Source organism: Eurosta solidaginis, chromosome 3, assembly GCF_040869045.1.
Source record: "Eurosta solidaginis isolate ZX-2024a chromosome 3, ASM4086904v1, whole genome shotgun sequence".
Taxonomy (NCBI): Eukaryota; Metazoa; Arthropoda; class Insecta; order Diptera; family Tephritidae; genus Eurosta; species Eurosta solidaginis.
In genome coordinates this window covers 84,281,907-84,298,803 of record NC_090321.1, presented here as the reverse complement: position 1 = coordinate 84,298,803, position 16,897 = coordinate 84,281,907, and the positions used below count along the sequence as shown (strand labels likewise).

Sequence of the window (16,897 nt, the reverse complement as noted above, 5' to 3'; positions counted from 1 at the left end):
TTTGGGGGTATTACTTCAAATTTGTTCCAAGAAATTGGAGACCATGTTTGCAGTACAGACCCTGAACATAATCTGCAAAACAGCCGAAGTTTCGCTGAGAACCTTTTCTTGGCTGAAATACATTCGGAGAATTTGCCAAAGCGCTGAAGAGGAATAACCCAGTTTGGAAAATTGGCTTTCAAAAGTATTTTTATTCAATAACCTTAGTCTGTACGGCAGGCCAGCACACAATTTTATACCACAGAATTTGTGCAAAAATGGTGAAGCTCTGCCCAATGTACGAAGTACAAAGGAGAAACTCTTTCAATTTGGCATATAGATGGAGCTCTTTGTAGTGAGTTAGTCAGCTGCTATTTTGACAACTGATTATTTATTTACAAATAAGTTTTTTCCTCTGCAAAGATCGGTAATATATAATTTTGCACAACAAAAGAATATAATAATTTTGATTAATTTTAAAGTAAGTAGTTCTTTATTGATAAGGGCGATCCAAATAATCTCTTTGATCTCAATAAGTAAATTAATTTTTGAATTAGTAAGATTCCAAAGTGGTTTGTTAATTTTTAACGATTGAGCTGGAACAAATTCTGATTATTGTTTTGGTTAACAAATTCCGGCAATATTTTACAACACAGATGTACTGCTAACGCGATAACTAAAGCTACATATAAGCTAAAACAATAACTCGAAGACAGAGATATTTGCAGTTGCAGTTGGCAAATTTCTTGTCTTCCAATAAGCTCAATTTTGCGAATGGGTTACATGCGAACCCAATAAAGCCGCACTGCGTTTTTTTAGCGCACGCAAACAACCGGCGTTTTTTGCCCAAATAAGCATGCGTTACGACAATGTAAAGCATGTGTGCAAACGTCAAATCTAAATGTCACGCAGAACAAAAATTGAGTTAGGTTTTCGCGCTGCAAATTCAATTTGGGTTGCTATCATACAAGTTGTATGTGCATGAGACATATTTGACAGAAAATGACTTGCGTGCGTTTATATTAGGCATGCCAACCTTCAAAACACAAAGTTTGTAATTGATTTCCTAATCCGTCCTGGTAAAGACAAATAGCCGATTTGTTGCAATAAGCTTGAGAAGTGAGCACGATGCTATGCAATCTATATTGTTTGTTTGCCAATTGCAATTAAGAGTAAACCAGTCATTCATAGAATCATCAGTATTAGAATTAATGTCGTTATTGCAATATCGATCCCATCCACCCAAACTTGTGCTAAATATGTTTACAGATGTGTAATTGTTTCATTTAGCAAAGCCCTATACTGTTGTTGTTGTTTTTGTTGTAGCAGTGCTTCGCCCCACCTAACAGCCGCGACCGATCAGAAATTGTCATCAATATCCTCTAACGGGAGTCCAATGAAACTTGTTGTTTCAACAGGGGTGGACCATAAGGAAAGGGGTGTTAGAGGCGTTGGTTCCACATTACAATTAAAGAGATGGTTGGTGTCATGTGGGGACACATTGGAAGCGGGGCATACATTTTGTATGTTGGGGTTGATTCTGGATAAGTAAGAGTTTAGCCTGTTACAGTATCCAGAACGAAGTTGAGTAAGAGTGACACGCGTTTCCTTGGGGAGTATGCGTTCCTCTTCCGCGAGTTTTGGATACTTTTCTTTGAGTACTGGATTCACTGGGCAATTCCCGGCATAAAGGTCCGACGCCTGTTTATGGAGTTCACCAAGGACCTGCTTGTCTTTTTCCGCTTCATACGGCTGGGTTCTCAGGTGCCGTATTTCCCCAAAATGCTTACGGAGATGACTCCTTAAGCCCCTGTTGGTGTTGTTGTTGTTGTTGTAGCAATGCTCGCCCCACCTAATAGCCGCGACCGATCACAAATTGTCATCAATATCCTCTAATGGGAGTCCAAGGAAACTTGCCGTTTCAACAGGGGTGGACCATAAGGAAAGGGGCGTTAGAGGCGTTGGTTCCACATTACAATTGAAGAGATGTTTGGTGTCATGTGGGGACACATTGCAAGCAGGGCATACATTTTGTATGTCGGGGTTGATTCTGGATAGGTAAGAGTTTAACCTGTTACAGTATCCCGAACGAAGTTGAGCAAGAGTGACACGCGTTTCCCTGGGGAGTATGCGTTCCTCTTCCGCGAGTTTGGAATAATTTTCGTTAAGTACTGGATTCACCGGGCAATTCCCGGCATAAAGGTCCGACGCCTGTTTATGGAGTTCACCAAGGACCTGCTTGTGTTTTTTCACTTCATACGGCTGGGTTCTCAGGTGCCGTATTTCCTCAAAATGCTTACGGAGATGACTCCTTAAGTCCCTAAGCGGTTCTGGTTCATCAGATGTCTGTTGGGATGCCCAGGTTTCTGGGTATTCAACAGGAACTGTTTGGTCAGCATCTCATTTCTCTCCCTGATGGGGAGTATTCTCGCCTCATTATGCAGATGGTGTTCTGGGGACATAAGAAGACAGCCCATGGCGATTCTGAGAGCAGTATTTTGGTAGGCCTGTAGTTTCTTCCAGTGGGTGATTTTTAGGCTTGGCGACCATATGGGTGCGCGTAGCACGTAATCGGCTGGCTAATTGCTTTGTATGTAGTCATGAGCGTTTCTTTATCTTTTCCCCAAGTACTGCCAGCGAGAGATTAGCGGATTTTGTTACGGCTCTGAATTCTCGGTACAATTGCGGCTGCGTGCTCACCAAAATGTAGATCCTGATCAAACGTCACACCCAAGATTTTGGGGCGTAGGACAATCGGTAGCGTACTGCCATCGACGTGGATGTTCAAAATGATCGACATTTGGGACGTCCATGTTGTAAATAAGGTCGCGGAAGATTTAGTCGGTGATAATGGCAGGTTTCGCGAGGCGAAAAAACTGGAGAGATCAGGGAGGTAGCCGTTTATTTTATTGCATAGCGCATCGATCTTTGGGCCTGGGCCTGTGGCCATTATTGTGCAGTCATCGGCGTAGGAAACGATTGTGACTCCTTCCGGTGGTGAAGGTAGCTTAGATATGTAGAAATTAAACAAAAGTGGGGATAGGACACCACCCTGTGGCACCCCTTGTTTAATTCCCCTTGGTTTTGATGTTTCGTTTCTAAATTGCACCGATGCCTGCCGACCACCCAGATAATTTGCGGTCCACCTTTAAAGACATTTCGCCGGCTTGTGTTCATCCACAAGCAATCTGATGCGTTGGTTTATATCCCTTATTTGGGGGTCGCCTGGATCAAGCTGTCTTATAAGGTCACGTTCTCTCGCTAAGTTTGCGGCCTCCGCCGGGAAGTGGGGCCGGATTTCGGGAATTCTCCCGGCGGGAATGAAATGTGCCGAGGCGGATTTAATGACCTTACGGAAGGCACGCTCCCCTTGGCGGGCATCATTCGGGATAGGGAGGGCAGCAAAGCGGTTGTCTGTGAAGGATTTATATTCTTCCCACTTTCCTTTTTTGAAGTTTATGAAAGTGCGTTTTTCAGTGACGATGAAGTCGGCGGTACGCTCAAGCGAAATAAGTATGGGCAGGTGGTCGGATGCCAATGTTACCATCGGCTGCCAGTTGACGCAGTTTACGAGTTCTGCGCTCACGATTGAGATATCTGGCGAGCTGTGACAGCTTCCTACCATACGTGTGGGGGCGTCTCCGTTTATTATGCAGAGCGTCGTTTCTTCTATTTGATCCGCCAACATCTCACCCCTACTGTCCGCCCGCAAGTTTGAATGCCATAGATCATGATGGACATTGAAATCGCCTAAGATAATGCGATTGTTGCCAGTGAGTAAGGCCCTGATATTAGGGCGTTATCCACTGGGGCAACAGGTGGCAGGAGGGATGTAGATGTTGATGATTTCTAGGTTTTCATCGCCTGACCTGATAGGCCTTGACGTTCTAAGACATTGTCCCTGCGGTCGATGCCAGGATCAAATATATAATATTGCACAGAGTGGTGTATGATAAACGCGATACCGCCTCCATTTCCGCTCTCGCGGTCTTTCCTGTGGACATTATACCCAGAGCAGGTCTGCAATGCAGATCTTGCTGTGAGTTTAGTCTCTTGAATCGCATCAATGCGGATGTTGTGCCGCTTCTTGAAATCGACTATCTACGTAATCTTCCCAGTTAGTCCATTACAGTTTAACTGCAGAATTCTGAAGTGCATAAGGGGAGACGCCGCCACTCTGGGGGTAAGTGACGGGTGACTACGCCTGGGTTGTGGAAGGCCAGGACGCAATTGCTGTTGTGGCCCTGGCACTGGGCGTCCTTGGGCAAGCATTGGGGTACCAGGATGATTTGGGTTTGCGACCTGGCAACATGGCGCGATAAAACCCGTCGGGGGGTTGCCGTCGCGGAGACCAGAACATCTAGGAAAGTGGCACCACCCAAGGCAGGAGCTGCATTGGGTGGATGTCGCAAACCTATATATTCTGTGCTGGCAGACGGTGCAAACGGAGGTAGGGACTAAGAGTATGTACGATTGCTGCCGGAAAAGAGGGGAGGGGGGGAGAAGACGGGGGCAGGGGCTGATGCTCAGCATTGCAACCGACTCTACTACGAAGGTAGTAGTTATGAGTGGTATCAGCTGTTTGAGTTGTTGGCGCCGTGGGGCGCGAGCAGCAGCGGGTACTTGGTGTGGCTTGCTGATCAGCGGGGCTGCTGGATGGTAGTGGGGGGGGGGGCGCTTAGGCGTAGACTACGTGACGCCCTTGGGCGTGAACAGCAAGGAGCCACAAAAGATTTATAAAAGTTACGTGGACGTCGGGTTTTGGGATCAAGCCCAGAACAACCTGTCCGATGCAACCATCCCTTGCACGAGACACACTGAACAGAGTATGACCGTCCTAAAAAGATTCTTTTCCGGCAGATGCAGCAAAACCATTTCTCAGGACCGGGGTCAGGAGACGGACCCGGATTGGATTCGATGCCTTCCCGGAGTAAGAGAATATGGAGCAGTCCTGCTGCAAGGAGCTGCTGGGAGGATGACAATTTGTGGGAGGGACGAAACAAATTAGATGGGGTCACACTGAAATGACAGTCCTTGGTCGGGAAAAATTCCGAGTCGATCCGGTACATAGAACCGACTGCCTTGGGAAGCGCTAGGCGGTGCTGGTTCATCAATCAGATGTCTGTTGGGATGCTCAGGTTTCTGGGTATTCAAGAGGAACTGTTTGGTCGGCATCTCATTTCTCTCCCTGATGGGGAGTATTCTCGCCTCATCATGCAGATGGTGTTCTGGGGACATAAGAAGACAGCCCGTGGCAATTCTGAGAGCAGTATTTTGGCAGGCCTGTAGCTTCTTCCGGTGGGTAATTTTTAGGCTTGGGGACCATATGGGTGACGCGTAGCACGTAATCGGCTGGCTAATTGCTTTGTATGTAGTCATGAGACTTTCTTTATCTTTTCCCCAGGTACTCCCAGCGAGGGATTTGAGGATTTTGTTACGGCTCTGAATTCTCGGAACAATTGCGGCTGCGTGCTCACCAAAATGTAGATCCTGATCAAACGTCACACCCAAGATTTTGGGGTGTAGGACAGTCGGTAGCGTAGTGCCATCGACATGGATGTTCAAAATGGTCGACATTTGGGACGTACATGTTGTAAATAAGGTCGCGGAAGATTTAGTCGGTGATAATGCCAGGTTTCGCGAGGCGAAAAAACTGGAGAGATCAGGGAGGTAGCAGTTTATTCTATTGCATAGCTCATCGATCTGTGGGCCTGGGCCTGTGGCCATTATTGTGCAGTCATCGGCGTAGGAAACGATTGTGACTCCTTCCGCTGGTGAAGATAGCTTAGATATGTAGAAATTAAACAAAAGTGGGAATAGGACACCACCCTGTGGCACCCCTTGTTTAATTCCCCTTGGTTTTGATGTTTCGTTTCTAAATTGCACCGATGCCTGCCGACCACCCAGATAATTTGCGCTCCACCTTTTAAGACATGGGGGAAGGGTAAACCCTTCCAGGTCTTGCAGTAACGAGCCATGGTTGACCGTAACAAAAGCTTTTGATAGGTCTAGCGCTACGAGTACTGTTATATGGTGGTGGTTTTGACTTAAACCGCAATTTATCTGGGTGCTAATGGCATTTAGCGCGGTGGTAGTGCTATGGAGTTTTCTGAAGCCATGCTGATGATAGGCTAGCTGCAAATTTGCTTGGAAATAAGGGAGCAAAATGGCTTCAAGCGTCTTTGCTACTGGCGATAGGAGAGATATCGGACGATACGACTCTCCTATGTTAGCTGGTTTACCAGGCTTTAGTAGCGGGACCACCTTGGCCATTTTCCATTTCTCAGGTATGACAAAGGTGGAAAGAGACAGGTTGAAGACATGCGCTAAATATTTGAAACCCTCTTTCCCTAGGCTTTTAAGCATCGGCATGGCTATGCCGTCTGGGCCCACTGCTTTTGATGGTTTAGCGCGACCAATGGCGTCCTCAACCTCTTTAGCGGTGATGGTGATTGGTGACGCGCTGAATTTTTGTTTATGTGCGTGTCTGTTGGCCCTCCGTCTATCTTTGTCGACCGTAGAATGCATTATATATTGTCGGCAGAAAGCGCTCGCGCATTTTTTCGCTTCCGACAGCACTTTGTCGCCAAAGGCGATGGAAACTTTGTCTTTGTGCTTAGTCGGATTCGATAGGGACTTTACGGTGGACCAAAGTTTACCCACACCGGTAGAGAGGTTACAACCTCTTAGGTGCTCCTCCCATTTCGCCCGCTTGTGTTCATCCACAAGCAATCTGATGCGTTGGTTTATATCCCTTATTTGGGGGTCGCCTGGACCAAGCTGTCTTATAAGACCATGTTTTCTCGCTAAGTTTGCGGCCTCCGCCGGGAAGTGGGCCGGATTTCGGGAATTCTCCCGGCGGGAATGAAACGTGCCGAAGCGGATTCAATGACCTTGCGGAAGGCACGCTCCCCTTGGCGGGCATCAGTCGGGATAGGGAGGGCAGCAAAGAGGTTGTCTGTAAAAGATTTATATTCTTAAAGCCCTATACTATTTTGCAAGAATTTCAAATTGTAATTTTGCATGGTTAACTCAAAAACTATGTATATGCAAGCATTTATAATAAAAATTGTTTATGAAATATCGCCCGTTTTATTGTAAACTGATGTAATCCAAAATTTTTATTTTGGAGATTTTAAGATACTGGAAAGTGGTCTCCCAGCGGGTTAGAGGGTTAGAATATACCCGCGGTAGGTATACCTGTCGTAATAGGCGACTAAAATACCAAATAGATTCAAGGGATTGTGTAGAGCAACCTTTTCAAGGTGTTGCCAGCGCAATATATAGCTTCTCCAACCCAATTGTCAACCTCACCTATCCGTCGCGAATCCTGTTGCATTAACAGCCGAGGCTCTGGTGACCCCACACTCCTCATGGATCTATGGTGTGGGAGGTCGGGATGTCCTAGAAGGTCGCATGTGGTCATAACAAATCGTTCCCGAGATGGTCGGGCTTGGTACCAGAACGTACCGGATCTGCAACCGGCGAAGGGCCATCAACATCGGCAACACTCCCCAAGGCTTTCGGGGAGTGTCCTTATCGCTACAACAACAACTGGAAAGTAGTCTTTGAATTGCCTTTTGTAAAATTTTGAATTACATCTATTTACAAAAAAATATCTCCCTCGTTTTAGTCCACTAAAAATGAATTACCGATCACTTTTTAGTTCTTTAATTATAGATGGCTTCAGCGTCTAGCAGTTCAGCACGTCATCTATTCAGCGACAGCAAAAAACGTCTTTGTGACCGAGTTGGAGTGAATGTGAACAATTTGGGATCCGTTGCACGTCAGATAGTGCGTGGCTCTAAGTCGAATGAGGTATGATCTAATACTTATGCCTGCCTGAAAGTCATCATACCCCTTTTTATATTTGTTTCTACATTTTAGGTTTTAGGACAAACTATAAAAAATTTCACTCAGGTGGACATTGTGTCAGATTATAGTAGTCAAAACTTACATAAAATGCAGTTAATATTGCAACACGTAGATTATCAACATGAGGTCATGCTCGACAGCGTAAACCATTTAGATTATGTTAAGGATCAAGTCTCGGCTATGGAAAGATGATTAGAAGAGAGCGGCAGTAGAAATTAAAAAAGTCCTCGTAAATTTTTCTACGCCAAACATTTAAAAAATTTATTTTATTTCCTTATATTATGTTCAGTACTGTACGTCCGCGTTTACTAATGCAAGTTTTCACTACAGTTAAAGTTAACTAGACTGCCACTTTAGCTCTTGAAACTGGGATATGCTGTAAAATTTCATGCAAAGGACTAAAGTTTTAAGGCTAAACTTTTCTGAAATTTAAATATTGTTTAAATTTGCATTGAAAACCGGGCCTAGGTTAGTTTGTTTTCTAACGGCCATGCTTTCAGCCAAAATTTAAATTTAAGCTAAGTTAGACTCTAAACACAGCGGTTATGTTATCTAAGTCATGTGCTCTTGTCTGCACCCGTCTGAATCAAGGGGAAAGGGAGGGGGCTCCGTTGGAAAGCCCAGATGGAAAGCGATTTAAGTTCTCTTAGTGTTTCTAATAGGCACCAGGTAACAAAGTAAAGACTGGCGACTGGCACGTTTTTTGGGCGGCCAAAAACCGAATAGACGGCTAAGCTTCAATTAAGTAGTAAACTAAGTCAAAATCTCCCCCTTCAGCTTCAACGAAGACGATCAAACAATTTTGTACTCAACGGCTAAAGTGGCGAGGTTGAGCTCAGTCAAGCTTTTGCTGTACCTTAAACTCACACCGTAAAACTAGTCCAAGTGCAATACAATCATTGGGACTAAGTAAATATAGTGGTATAACCCAGAATTTGTATACGCAGTTTATTTGTTGTTCTATATAGATTATAAAAACTGATCATTATATTATATATTATATTTACTTTATGAACTCACCGGGTAGGTAAGAGAGGAATGGAAAGAAATACTATGGTTAAATGTGTCCACTATCCAAAATTAGATTATATTAAAGTTTTCAAAGTTGAAGGCTTTCGTTTGTAATATCTTAGGCAATTCACAAGAGTGTCGTATTCATGTAAAATTTTAAGATTTGCATTGTTACCGTGGTTTCCAATACAAAATTTGATTAAAGCATAGTACAAGCGGCGAGTGGGAGATTTTGTGAGTTGCCCAACTTCCTCCATTTATGAAGTTTCTAATAGTTTCTATAGTTGAAATATTTAATTTTTTCGCAAATATTTTGTATTATCACCATTAAAATGTCTCATTGATCTCATAAATATGTGGTGCTGTTTTTCAAATGACGTTAGGATGATGGTTTTACGAGCATTAGAAATCAAAATAAAACGGATTGAATAGCCATATGATTTGCGTAAAAAAAAAAATAACTGTTGTTGTTGTGGTAGAATTGCTTCACCATATCAAATAGGTGCTAATCACTCAAAAAAATTCATCAATATCCTCTTGCTGAGTTAGATAAAATAATTAGACCAAAGAGACATGGGCGTTAGAGGCGTTGGATCCACATTGCAATTGAAAAGATGTTGTTGTGGAGGCTCATTACATGCTAGACATATGTACATTGCGTATGTCGGGTTTGATTCTGGATAAGAGTTTAACGTAATACATTATTCAAATCGAAGTTGTGCCAGAATGACATGCATCTCTCTAGGAAGTCTGCTTTCGTCAACTGCGAGTTTCGGGTATTGAATGCTGATAACAGGGTTTGTCGGGCATCGGCGTTGAGGCCTTCTTATGCTTATCAAACGGTTCCCTTGAGGAGAGGCATATTCAATCATATGTTTGTTAAGATGCCCAGCTTTCTGAGTATTTCGCAGAAACTACTTGTTCAGTTTTTCCTTTTTCTCCTCTATGAGAGTATTCCCGGCTCATTGATGATGATCTCGCGACATCAGGAGGCATTTCGTGGTAGTTTGAGCGCGGTGTTTCACAGTGTACTCTTAAGCTCGGCGACCATATTGTATCGTTCCGGTACATGAAACCTACTGACGTTGGCAACGCAGCTAAATACTTCCAATGAATTCTACAATGGCTAAAAGCGCTAATATGTCTAAAGTGGGAAATCCCAGCTCTTAGTCTCCTTCTTTTGTTCTAGCAATAAAGACGCTTCCTGAAGGTTTTGGAGAGTATAATCTTTGTTGATGGTCCTTTTCCAGATAAATATAGATCCAGCAAGTTCCTGAAGCAAGCACCAACTAGGTATTAGCCCGATCATCTCGGGAACGATTAATTATAAATAAATTAATTCTTCTAGTCTAAGTTGTTCTTGTTGTTGTTGTTGTAGCGATAAAGCCACTCCATGAAGGTTTTGGAGAGTGTTATCGATGTTGATGGTCCTTTGCCGCACCATAAAACTATCCTTACTATCTCGGGAACGATTTAATATGACCACATTGAACCTTCGAGGCTATACCGCCTGCCCACCCCCTAACTCCATGAGGAACTTGGGGTCGCCAGAGCCTCGCCTGCCAAATACGTGAATGATACATTCATATTTGTTACAGGATTCGCCTTTCGTTGGTGAGGTTGACTGGATTGCGGAATTCTACCTTCTAGGAAATCCTGCCCCCTAGTTCCATGAGGAGCTTTCCAGTTTCCGTAGTTCAAATGGGTGCAATAACGAGCACCAATCCTTGTCCCCCGTCTCCTGCCTATTCCGGAACGATCATTCGTGCGAGATTTTATCAACAGCCGGACATAAATTCGATACTGCCAACTTCTGGCACTAGTCCAACTGACCCAGAAAGAATATACCCACGGTAGGTATGCCTGTCGTAAGAGGCCAAATTCAAGGGGCTGTGTAGCGTAACCCTTCAGGTTGCCAGCGCAATATACAGCTTCTCCAAACCCAATTGTCAACCTCACCTATCCGCGGCGAATCCTGTTTCACTAACAGACGAGGCTCTGGCGACCCAAGCTCCTCATGGAACTTGGTGGTGGGGAGGGAGGGATGATGGCCTGAAGGTTTAATGTGGCCATATAAATCGTTCCCGAGATGGTCGGGCTAGCACCTTAATGGTGCTGTGTTACCGGAGCGTACCGGATCTGTATCTGGCAAAGGCACATCGATAACACTCCCCAAAGCCTTCGGGAAGCAACCTTATCGCTACAACAACAACAACAACAACAACAACAACAACAACAAAATCGAAGTTAACGCTTCAGACGCTGTGTTATAGTTTCGCAAATAAACAACAGAGGTTTGAATATAAGACCAAGTGATTTTTCAAATCCTTCTCTTACGTATGTATATCTTCATGTTAAGTGCACTCAGAGAAAAACGCCGTTCTAAAATCCAGCACCACCGGACTCAATTCAAGCTCTTCATGTTCTTACTTTTTTGTTCTTGAAAAACGAGATACCTGTTCTTAAAACAACAACCTTGTTCTTGAACTGACACCATTTTCTTGAAAAGAGAACGGCTGGTCTTAAATTATGAACAAATGTTATATTAATGAGAACGAATGTTCTTAAATTAAGTACAATGTTCTTAAATTAAGTTGAAGAAAAAAGAAACGTTACAATTCGTGTGCACTACAATGTTAAGTACAACATTTGGCACGGGCTATCAAGCAGTTGTAGTGAACCAGCGGCTATGATGTTGCGGTTGCGATCGTGTGGTGCGAGTTCGATCGCCGTCAAACTCTGAATTTTTTTAAAACAATTTTTTTATGTTCCATTTTTTTAACTCTTTTTTTTCGTTTAGTTCCATTCACATATGCACAGGTAATTCTCAAACTTGTGTTTTAAGTATACATATATGCAGATTATGTCTTCAGATAAAAATAATTTCTCAATAAGAGAATTTTAATAAAAATTTTTTTGTTATAAACATTTTTTGTTTATGACAAAAAAATTATTATTAATAAAAAATAAATGGGTACCTATTGAAAAAAATACTTTCCCCTCCCACCAAAGGTCAAGCACGAACCGTTCTTTTATTGAGACCGAAATATGTTAAATCGACCCCAAATCGTTCTTGAAGCGTGAGAACGAAAAGTCTTAAATCAAGCCCAAGTATTGCTTGAAATGATCACAGAAGTTTCACACATCAATACCAAACGGGTCATAAAATACAAACGGTGTGCTTGGAAAAACTTTCTTAAAACAAGCCCATCGGTCACCTGTTAAGAAAAAGCGTACTTAAGAGACTTTTGTCAACGAATGTTCTTAATTTTGAACTTGTTTCATTCGTTTTAGAACGATTTTTTTTCTGAGTGTATAAGGAGATAATAATTTAAACCTCATTGAGTCTCCGGGCGTAAACCTGAGGGATGGCAGCCCTTGTTGAGGTTACTGTAGAAGAATTCTGCCCGAAAAAACATATATGTAATACTCCTATATTGCTACAAAAAGCTAGGTAAATTCCCAAACATCAGAGTGCCGATATATTGCTGTTTAAACATTTTTGTTTTTGCATTCAATAATCGAATGTACCTACCTAAATTTCAATTTTTTCTTGTCACACTTATGCTGCTACAATCACAAAAATTTTATAGGCTGTCTTGTTTTGATTTTGAATTCAAAACACATTGCGAGCATTTTCTATTAGCAATATAGGAGTATTACATATATGCCGAAAAATGATTAATCTGTGGTAACCCTTTTTAAGAAAGAGTTACACATTTTTTTGCAGAGGTGCAATCATATTAATGCAAAATGCTTCCAACTGTGTATTTCATTTGTTTTTTTCATGTCAACTGAACCTACCAAAGGATTTCGCTTCACCAATTTTCCTTTTTCTTTAAGCCAATTGGGATATAGAATATGACATTCGGCGGCGGCGTGCGAAAAACGACAAAAATTGGCGACGTTTATTGGCGGCGTATATCTCTTCTGCTGATATCATTTCAAGGCAAAAGCTTATCAAATTCACACCAAATTACTGTATTCACATACTTGAACGATAAACAAAACAAAAACATTTATTTTTTTATATCGGATTCAGCGAAGTTCTTAAGTCATTGGCTGATAAGAAACGAAGGTGGCTAACTAGAACACTAGATCACTAGAACATAATATATAGCGATATTTCATATCTCTTTACAAATAAACCTACACCGGAGACAGGGGTCAGGCGAGTTTATTACGATATTTTCACAATTTCAAGGCCATAATTGTTTGTTGATTCCGCCTTATCATTCCAGGAACAGTAGGTTCAAGGTTTATAGTTAAATTTGGTTTTCTAAAGCGTGTTACCTCAGTTCGGAGCCGTGTAGTTCATCTGCAGCTGTTTTTCACTTTCTGTTGGCCTTCCGATGTTTGCCATCAATCCGCTTGGCAACGAAACCCTTTGTATATGCCATTGGTACTGTATGGGGGGGGGGGGGGGGGGGGGGGGGGGGTGTGGAAGAGATGGGGTTCGTAGCCAACTTCAAGCGGTATGCGCTTATTTCAAAGAGTATCAACTCAACTTTTTTACTGCTGTCATCTAGAGTCCACGCGAGTCTAGCCACTCCTTCGCGTTTATCATAATCTGATAGAGTTATCTGCGTCCTTCCTCTGTGTTACTGTAATGACAGCTATAATGCCCCACAGCGGGTTAGGGGCTTAAAATATACCAGCGGCAGGTATGCCTATCGTAAGAGGCGACTAAAATACCAAACTGATTCAAGGAGTTGGGTAGCGCAACCCTTTCAAGGGGTTTCCAGCGCAAATTATAGCTTCTTCAACCCAATTGTCAACCTCACCTAACCATGGCGAATCCTGTTTCTTTAGCAGCCGAGGGTGTGGCCACCCCAAGTTCCTCATGGATCTAGGAGATGGCTGTGCGGGATGGCTCAGAAGGTTTCATGTGGTCATACCAAATCGTTCCCGAGATGGTCGGGCTAGTGCGTTAATCTTGTTTGTTACCGGAACGTACCGGATCTATATTCGGCAAAGGCCCATCAACATCGATAACACTCCCCAAAACCTTCGGGGAGTGTCATTATCGCGACAACAACAGCAACAGCGGCAATGTCGTCTACGTATCTGATTAAGAATATGTCATTGGTCTTTTTAGGATTGAAATTTGTATCCTGCCATAGGTCAGGGTGAAAAATGTATCCTTGAGCTACTTTGCATGTGACTTTCATGGTTCGCGTGCCATTTGAAGTTCGGTTCTATTTCAAAACTAAATATTTTCCTTGATTACAGTCAAAACCTCAAGTACATGCCCTAATGAGTTATTTGTGTTTATGCTTGTAGGTCAAAGCTCCACAATCTAATTTCATTACAAGATGTTTTGAATGCGGAATTGTGACGTATTAAATTTTCTTAGATTCGTGATGATAAGACAAAGATAAGAAGACTTTAGCCCATCTATATAATGATGCGCAAGACAGCATATCGTGATTCTAGAATCATATCCAACATTAAATACATCGTGTACAAGATGATAACTTGGGTTTTCTGCAGCATTATAGTGTCTGTTACAGCGCATCCTGCTGCTGACTTATACTCTCCTGCAAATAATACTACAAAACAGCTTGAAACCCGTTATGGACGCATTGTTGGTGGTAATGAGGCTTCAATCCACCGATTTCCATACCAAGTTTCGATACAACTAGAAGGTGCTCATCGTTGTGGCGGTGCCATTTATACACCAAAAATCATTATAAGTGCGGCGCATTGTCTCAAGTTGCCGGACATGCCAGAGTTGTATGCAGTGCGTGCTGGTTCCACAGAGCATGAGCAGGGTGGTCAATACATACCCGTTCGAAATATTTACCTACACAGCCAATTTCAGAAACCAAACTTGAGAAGTAACGATATAGCGCTACTATGGCTCCAGTTACCGTTACAGTTCGATTATAACACACAACCGATACCGTTAGGTACAAAAACGGATATCGCAGATATATCAAAAAAGAAGGCGTTCCTGGTTGTCAGTGGCTGGGGTGCTACAGCGGAGGAGACACAAGTAGGAGCAACGCGCTTGCGTTATGCTGAAGTGCAAATGTTCAATCAGAATTACTGCAAAACGGCGCTCGCAGGAAAAGAGCCCATAACTGGACGCATGTTGTGCGCAGGCGCGCTGGGGGGTGGACGTGATAGTTGTAAGGGTGATTCGGGTGGTCCCTTGGTGAGCTATTCACGTGGGCAAGCCATCTTGGTGGGTATCGTGTCGTTTGGTGTGGGCTGCGGAAGGACTAAATATCCTGGTGTTTACACAAGAGTGGCTGAGTACAAAGACTGGATAGAAAAGGCTGCAAAGAAAATGTAAGCTAAAAGTAAAAGTAAGAAAACAAGTTTATTGAAATAAGGTGTTTTTTTAAATAAAATATGTTTTCATACATACATACATATGTATTTAGACCTATGTATTTTGATAGTTTTGTAGAAAATAACCTAACTCGGCGGTGGTATCGTGGACATTTTGCTAAAAAGGTCCCCTCTCAACGAAATCATTAATAAACACAAGATCTGGGTTACGAAGCTTTAATTTCATGTTAAAAATGGCCTTAATCGCCATATTTCAAATTATTTTTCACATGCTCTTATGCAGATAATTTTTTTTGGTGCTTCCAAGCAGTACAACAATTAATCACGTTTTCCCACTACAGCCGGTTCTAAGTACTGGAGTAATCCGGCGTTTTTCCCGGCTAAGGGCTGTAATTTCAGCGAAACCTCATCCGAGGAGCAGATCCTAGCAGCCGGACTGCTCCCTACTTCTTGCTCCGGGAAGGTGTCAAACCTAAGCCCAGTCCAGGAAAGTGGTTTGGCTGTGCTTGTGGGAAAATAATATACATATGTATGGTAGTCGCACTATTATCAGTGTGTTACGTGCAAGTAATGGTTGCTTCGAACGTGGTGTTTTGGGCTAGACCCCAACATCTGACTACCTCTTAGTTTGTCTAAAACTTTTGTCGCACTTTTTTGATCCTGCTCAAGAGCGTCCAGCGATAATGCTATTCCGCAAGCCATAACAAATTCCCGCTATTACTCGCGCATCACGGCTCTTCCAGCTAACACGGCCGATCACCATTACTACTATCTTCGTAGTGTCCCTAATTTCACTCCTCTTTCTGGGACCATATTCACTCACCTAACAGTATTGGGCATTCTGCTCCAGAGAACGACAGCACACGCCTTATTCCTTATGGCGCCTTATTCCACCCTGGTGCACTTACCCATCTCTGATCCCCAAAGTGACAATGTCATGATGCTTGATTTCATGAAAAGGCACAATACGCATTGCTGTGCTACAAGCGCACGGTAAAATCGTCTCTGAAGATTTGTGCTGACTGCAATGTCAAGAGAAAGAACTGCACGAGAAAAAATGAAGGCCGCCTGGCATTCATTACCCATCATTCTTGGCAATACAAACTAGTATTTGAACCAACCATTGGCTGCATGAAACTATCCTGGATCAAGGTATATATATTCGGTCAGGCGATGCAAAGTGATTTTAATGCCCATCACCAACTGTGGTATTGCAACTTGCCATGAGACAACAACAAACAAATAGAAGACACGACGTTCTGCTCGGAGAAAGGGGACGCCCACAACCGTGTGGTGGGAAATGATCATAGTCCATCAGAAATTTTCATCGTGCATTAAAACTGCGTTAATTGGCAGCCGATGCTAATCCTAGCATCTGACGGCCTGCGCACACTTCTAGCCGAGGCCGCAAATTTGGCGAAAGAGCATGACTTTGGAAAATGTCGAGGGTGGTACCGCTACAAAAGCCTTAGAAACCAGCTAAGCACGGAAACTCATATCTTCCACGCCCTTATTTTACGGCATACCTCGCTTAGTGCTATTAACACTCAAATAAATTACTGACACAAGAGCTTCCGTTCATGAAGCAGTACTCGTTGCACTATATAGACCTGTCAAAAGCTTTTGACACAGTCAACCAATCACGGTACATTACTACAATACATAGAAGGGTCTACACTTCAATGTAGTATTAAAAGATGAACCGCAAACTCTTTGAATGGTTGGTTAAGTT

The 16,897-nt window shown here is 43.0% G+C and overlaps 2 protein-coding genes across 3 annotated transcripts; both read left to right on the top strand.

The window, feature by feature from the left end:
• Nucleotides 1–377: 377 nt before the first annotated feature.
• Nucleotides 378–9,220, top strand: BORCS7 (BLOC-1 related complex subunit 7). 2 transcript variants are annotated; one of them, XM_067777593.1, is made up of 3 exons: nt 378–460; nt 7,646–7,797; nt 7,867–9,220. In XM_067777593.1, the coding sequence occupies exons 2-3, from the start codon at nt 7,660–7,662 to the stop codon at nt 8,044–8,046; spliced, it is 318 nt and encodes a 105-aa protein (XP_067633694.1). In that variant the 5' UTR covers nt 378–460; nt 7,646–7,659; the 3' UTR covers nt 8,047–9,220. The 2 variants fall into 2 exon arrangements, with proteins under 2 accessions (XP_067633694.1, XP_067633695.1); XM_067777594.1 differs by having other exon boundaries at nt 380–460; nt 7,660–7,797.
• Nucleotides 9,221–14,156: 4,936 nt separating this feature from the next.
• On the top strand, nt 14,157–15,186 carry LOC137246494 (trypsin 3A1-like). The gene has a single exon (XM_067777592.1). The coding sequence runs from the start codon at nt 14,270–14,272 to the stop codon at nt 15,164–15,166; it is 897 nt and encodes a 298-aa protein (XP_067633693.1). The 5' UTR covers nt 14,157–14,269; the 3' UTR covers nt 15,167–15,186.
• The last annotated feature ends 1,711 nt before the right edge of the window (nt 15,187–16,897 follow it).

Bases quoted from the DNA above. Each gene is read 5' to 3' on its own strand.
- BORCS7 (XM_067777593.1), top strand. From the start codon at position 7,660: ATGGCTTCAGCGTCTAGCAGTTCAGCACGTCATCTATTCAGCGACAGC. The intron at 7,798-7,866 runs GTATGATCTAAT...TCTACATTTTAG, and splicing joins GTGGCTCTAAGTCGAATGAG to GTTTTAGGACAAACTATAAA.
- LOC137246494 (XM_067777592.1), top strand. From the start codon at position 14,270: ATGATGCGCAAGACAGCATATCGTGATTCTAGAATCATATCCAACATT.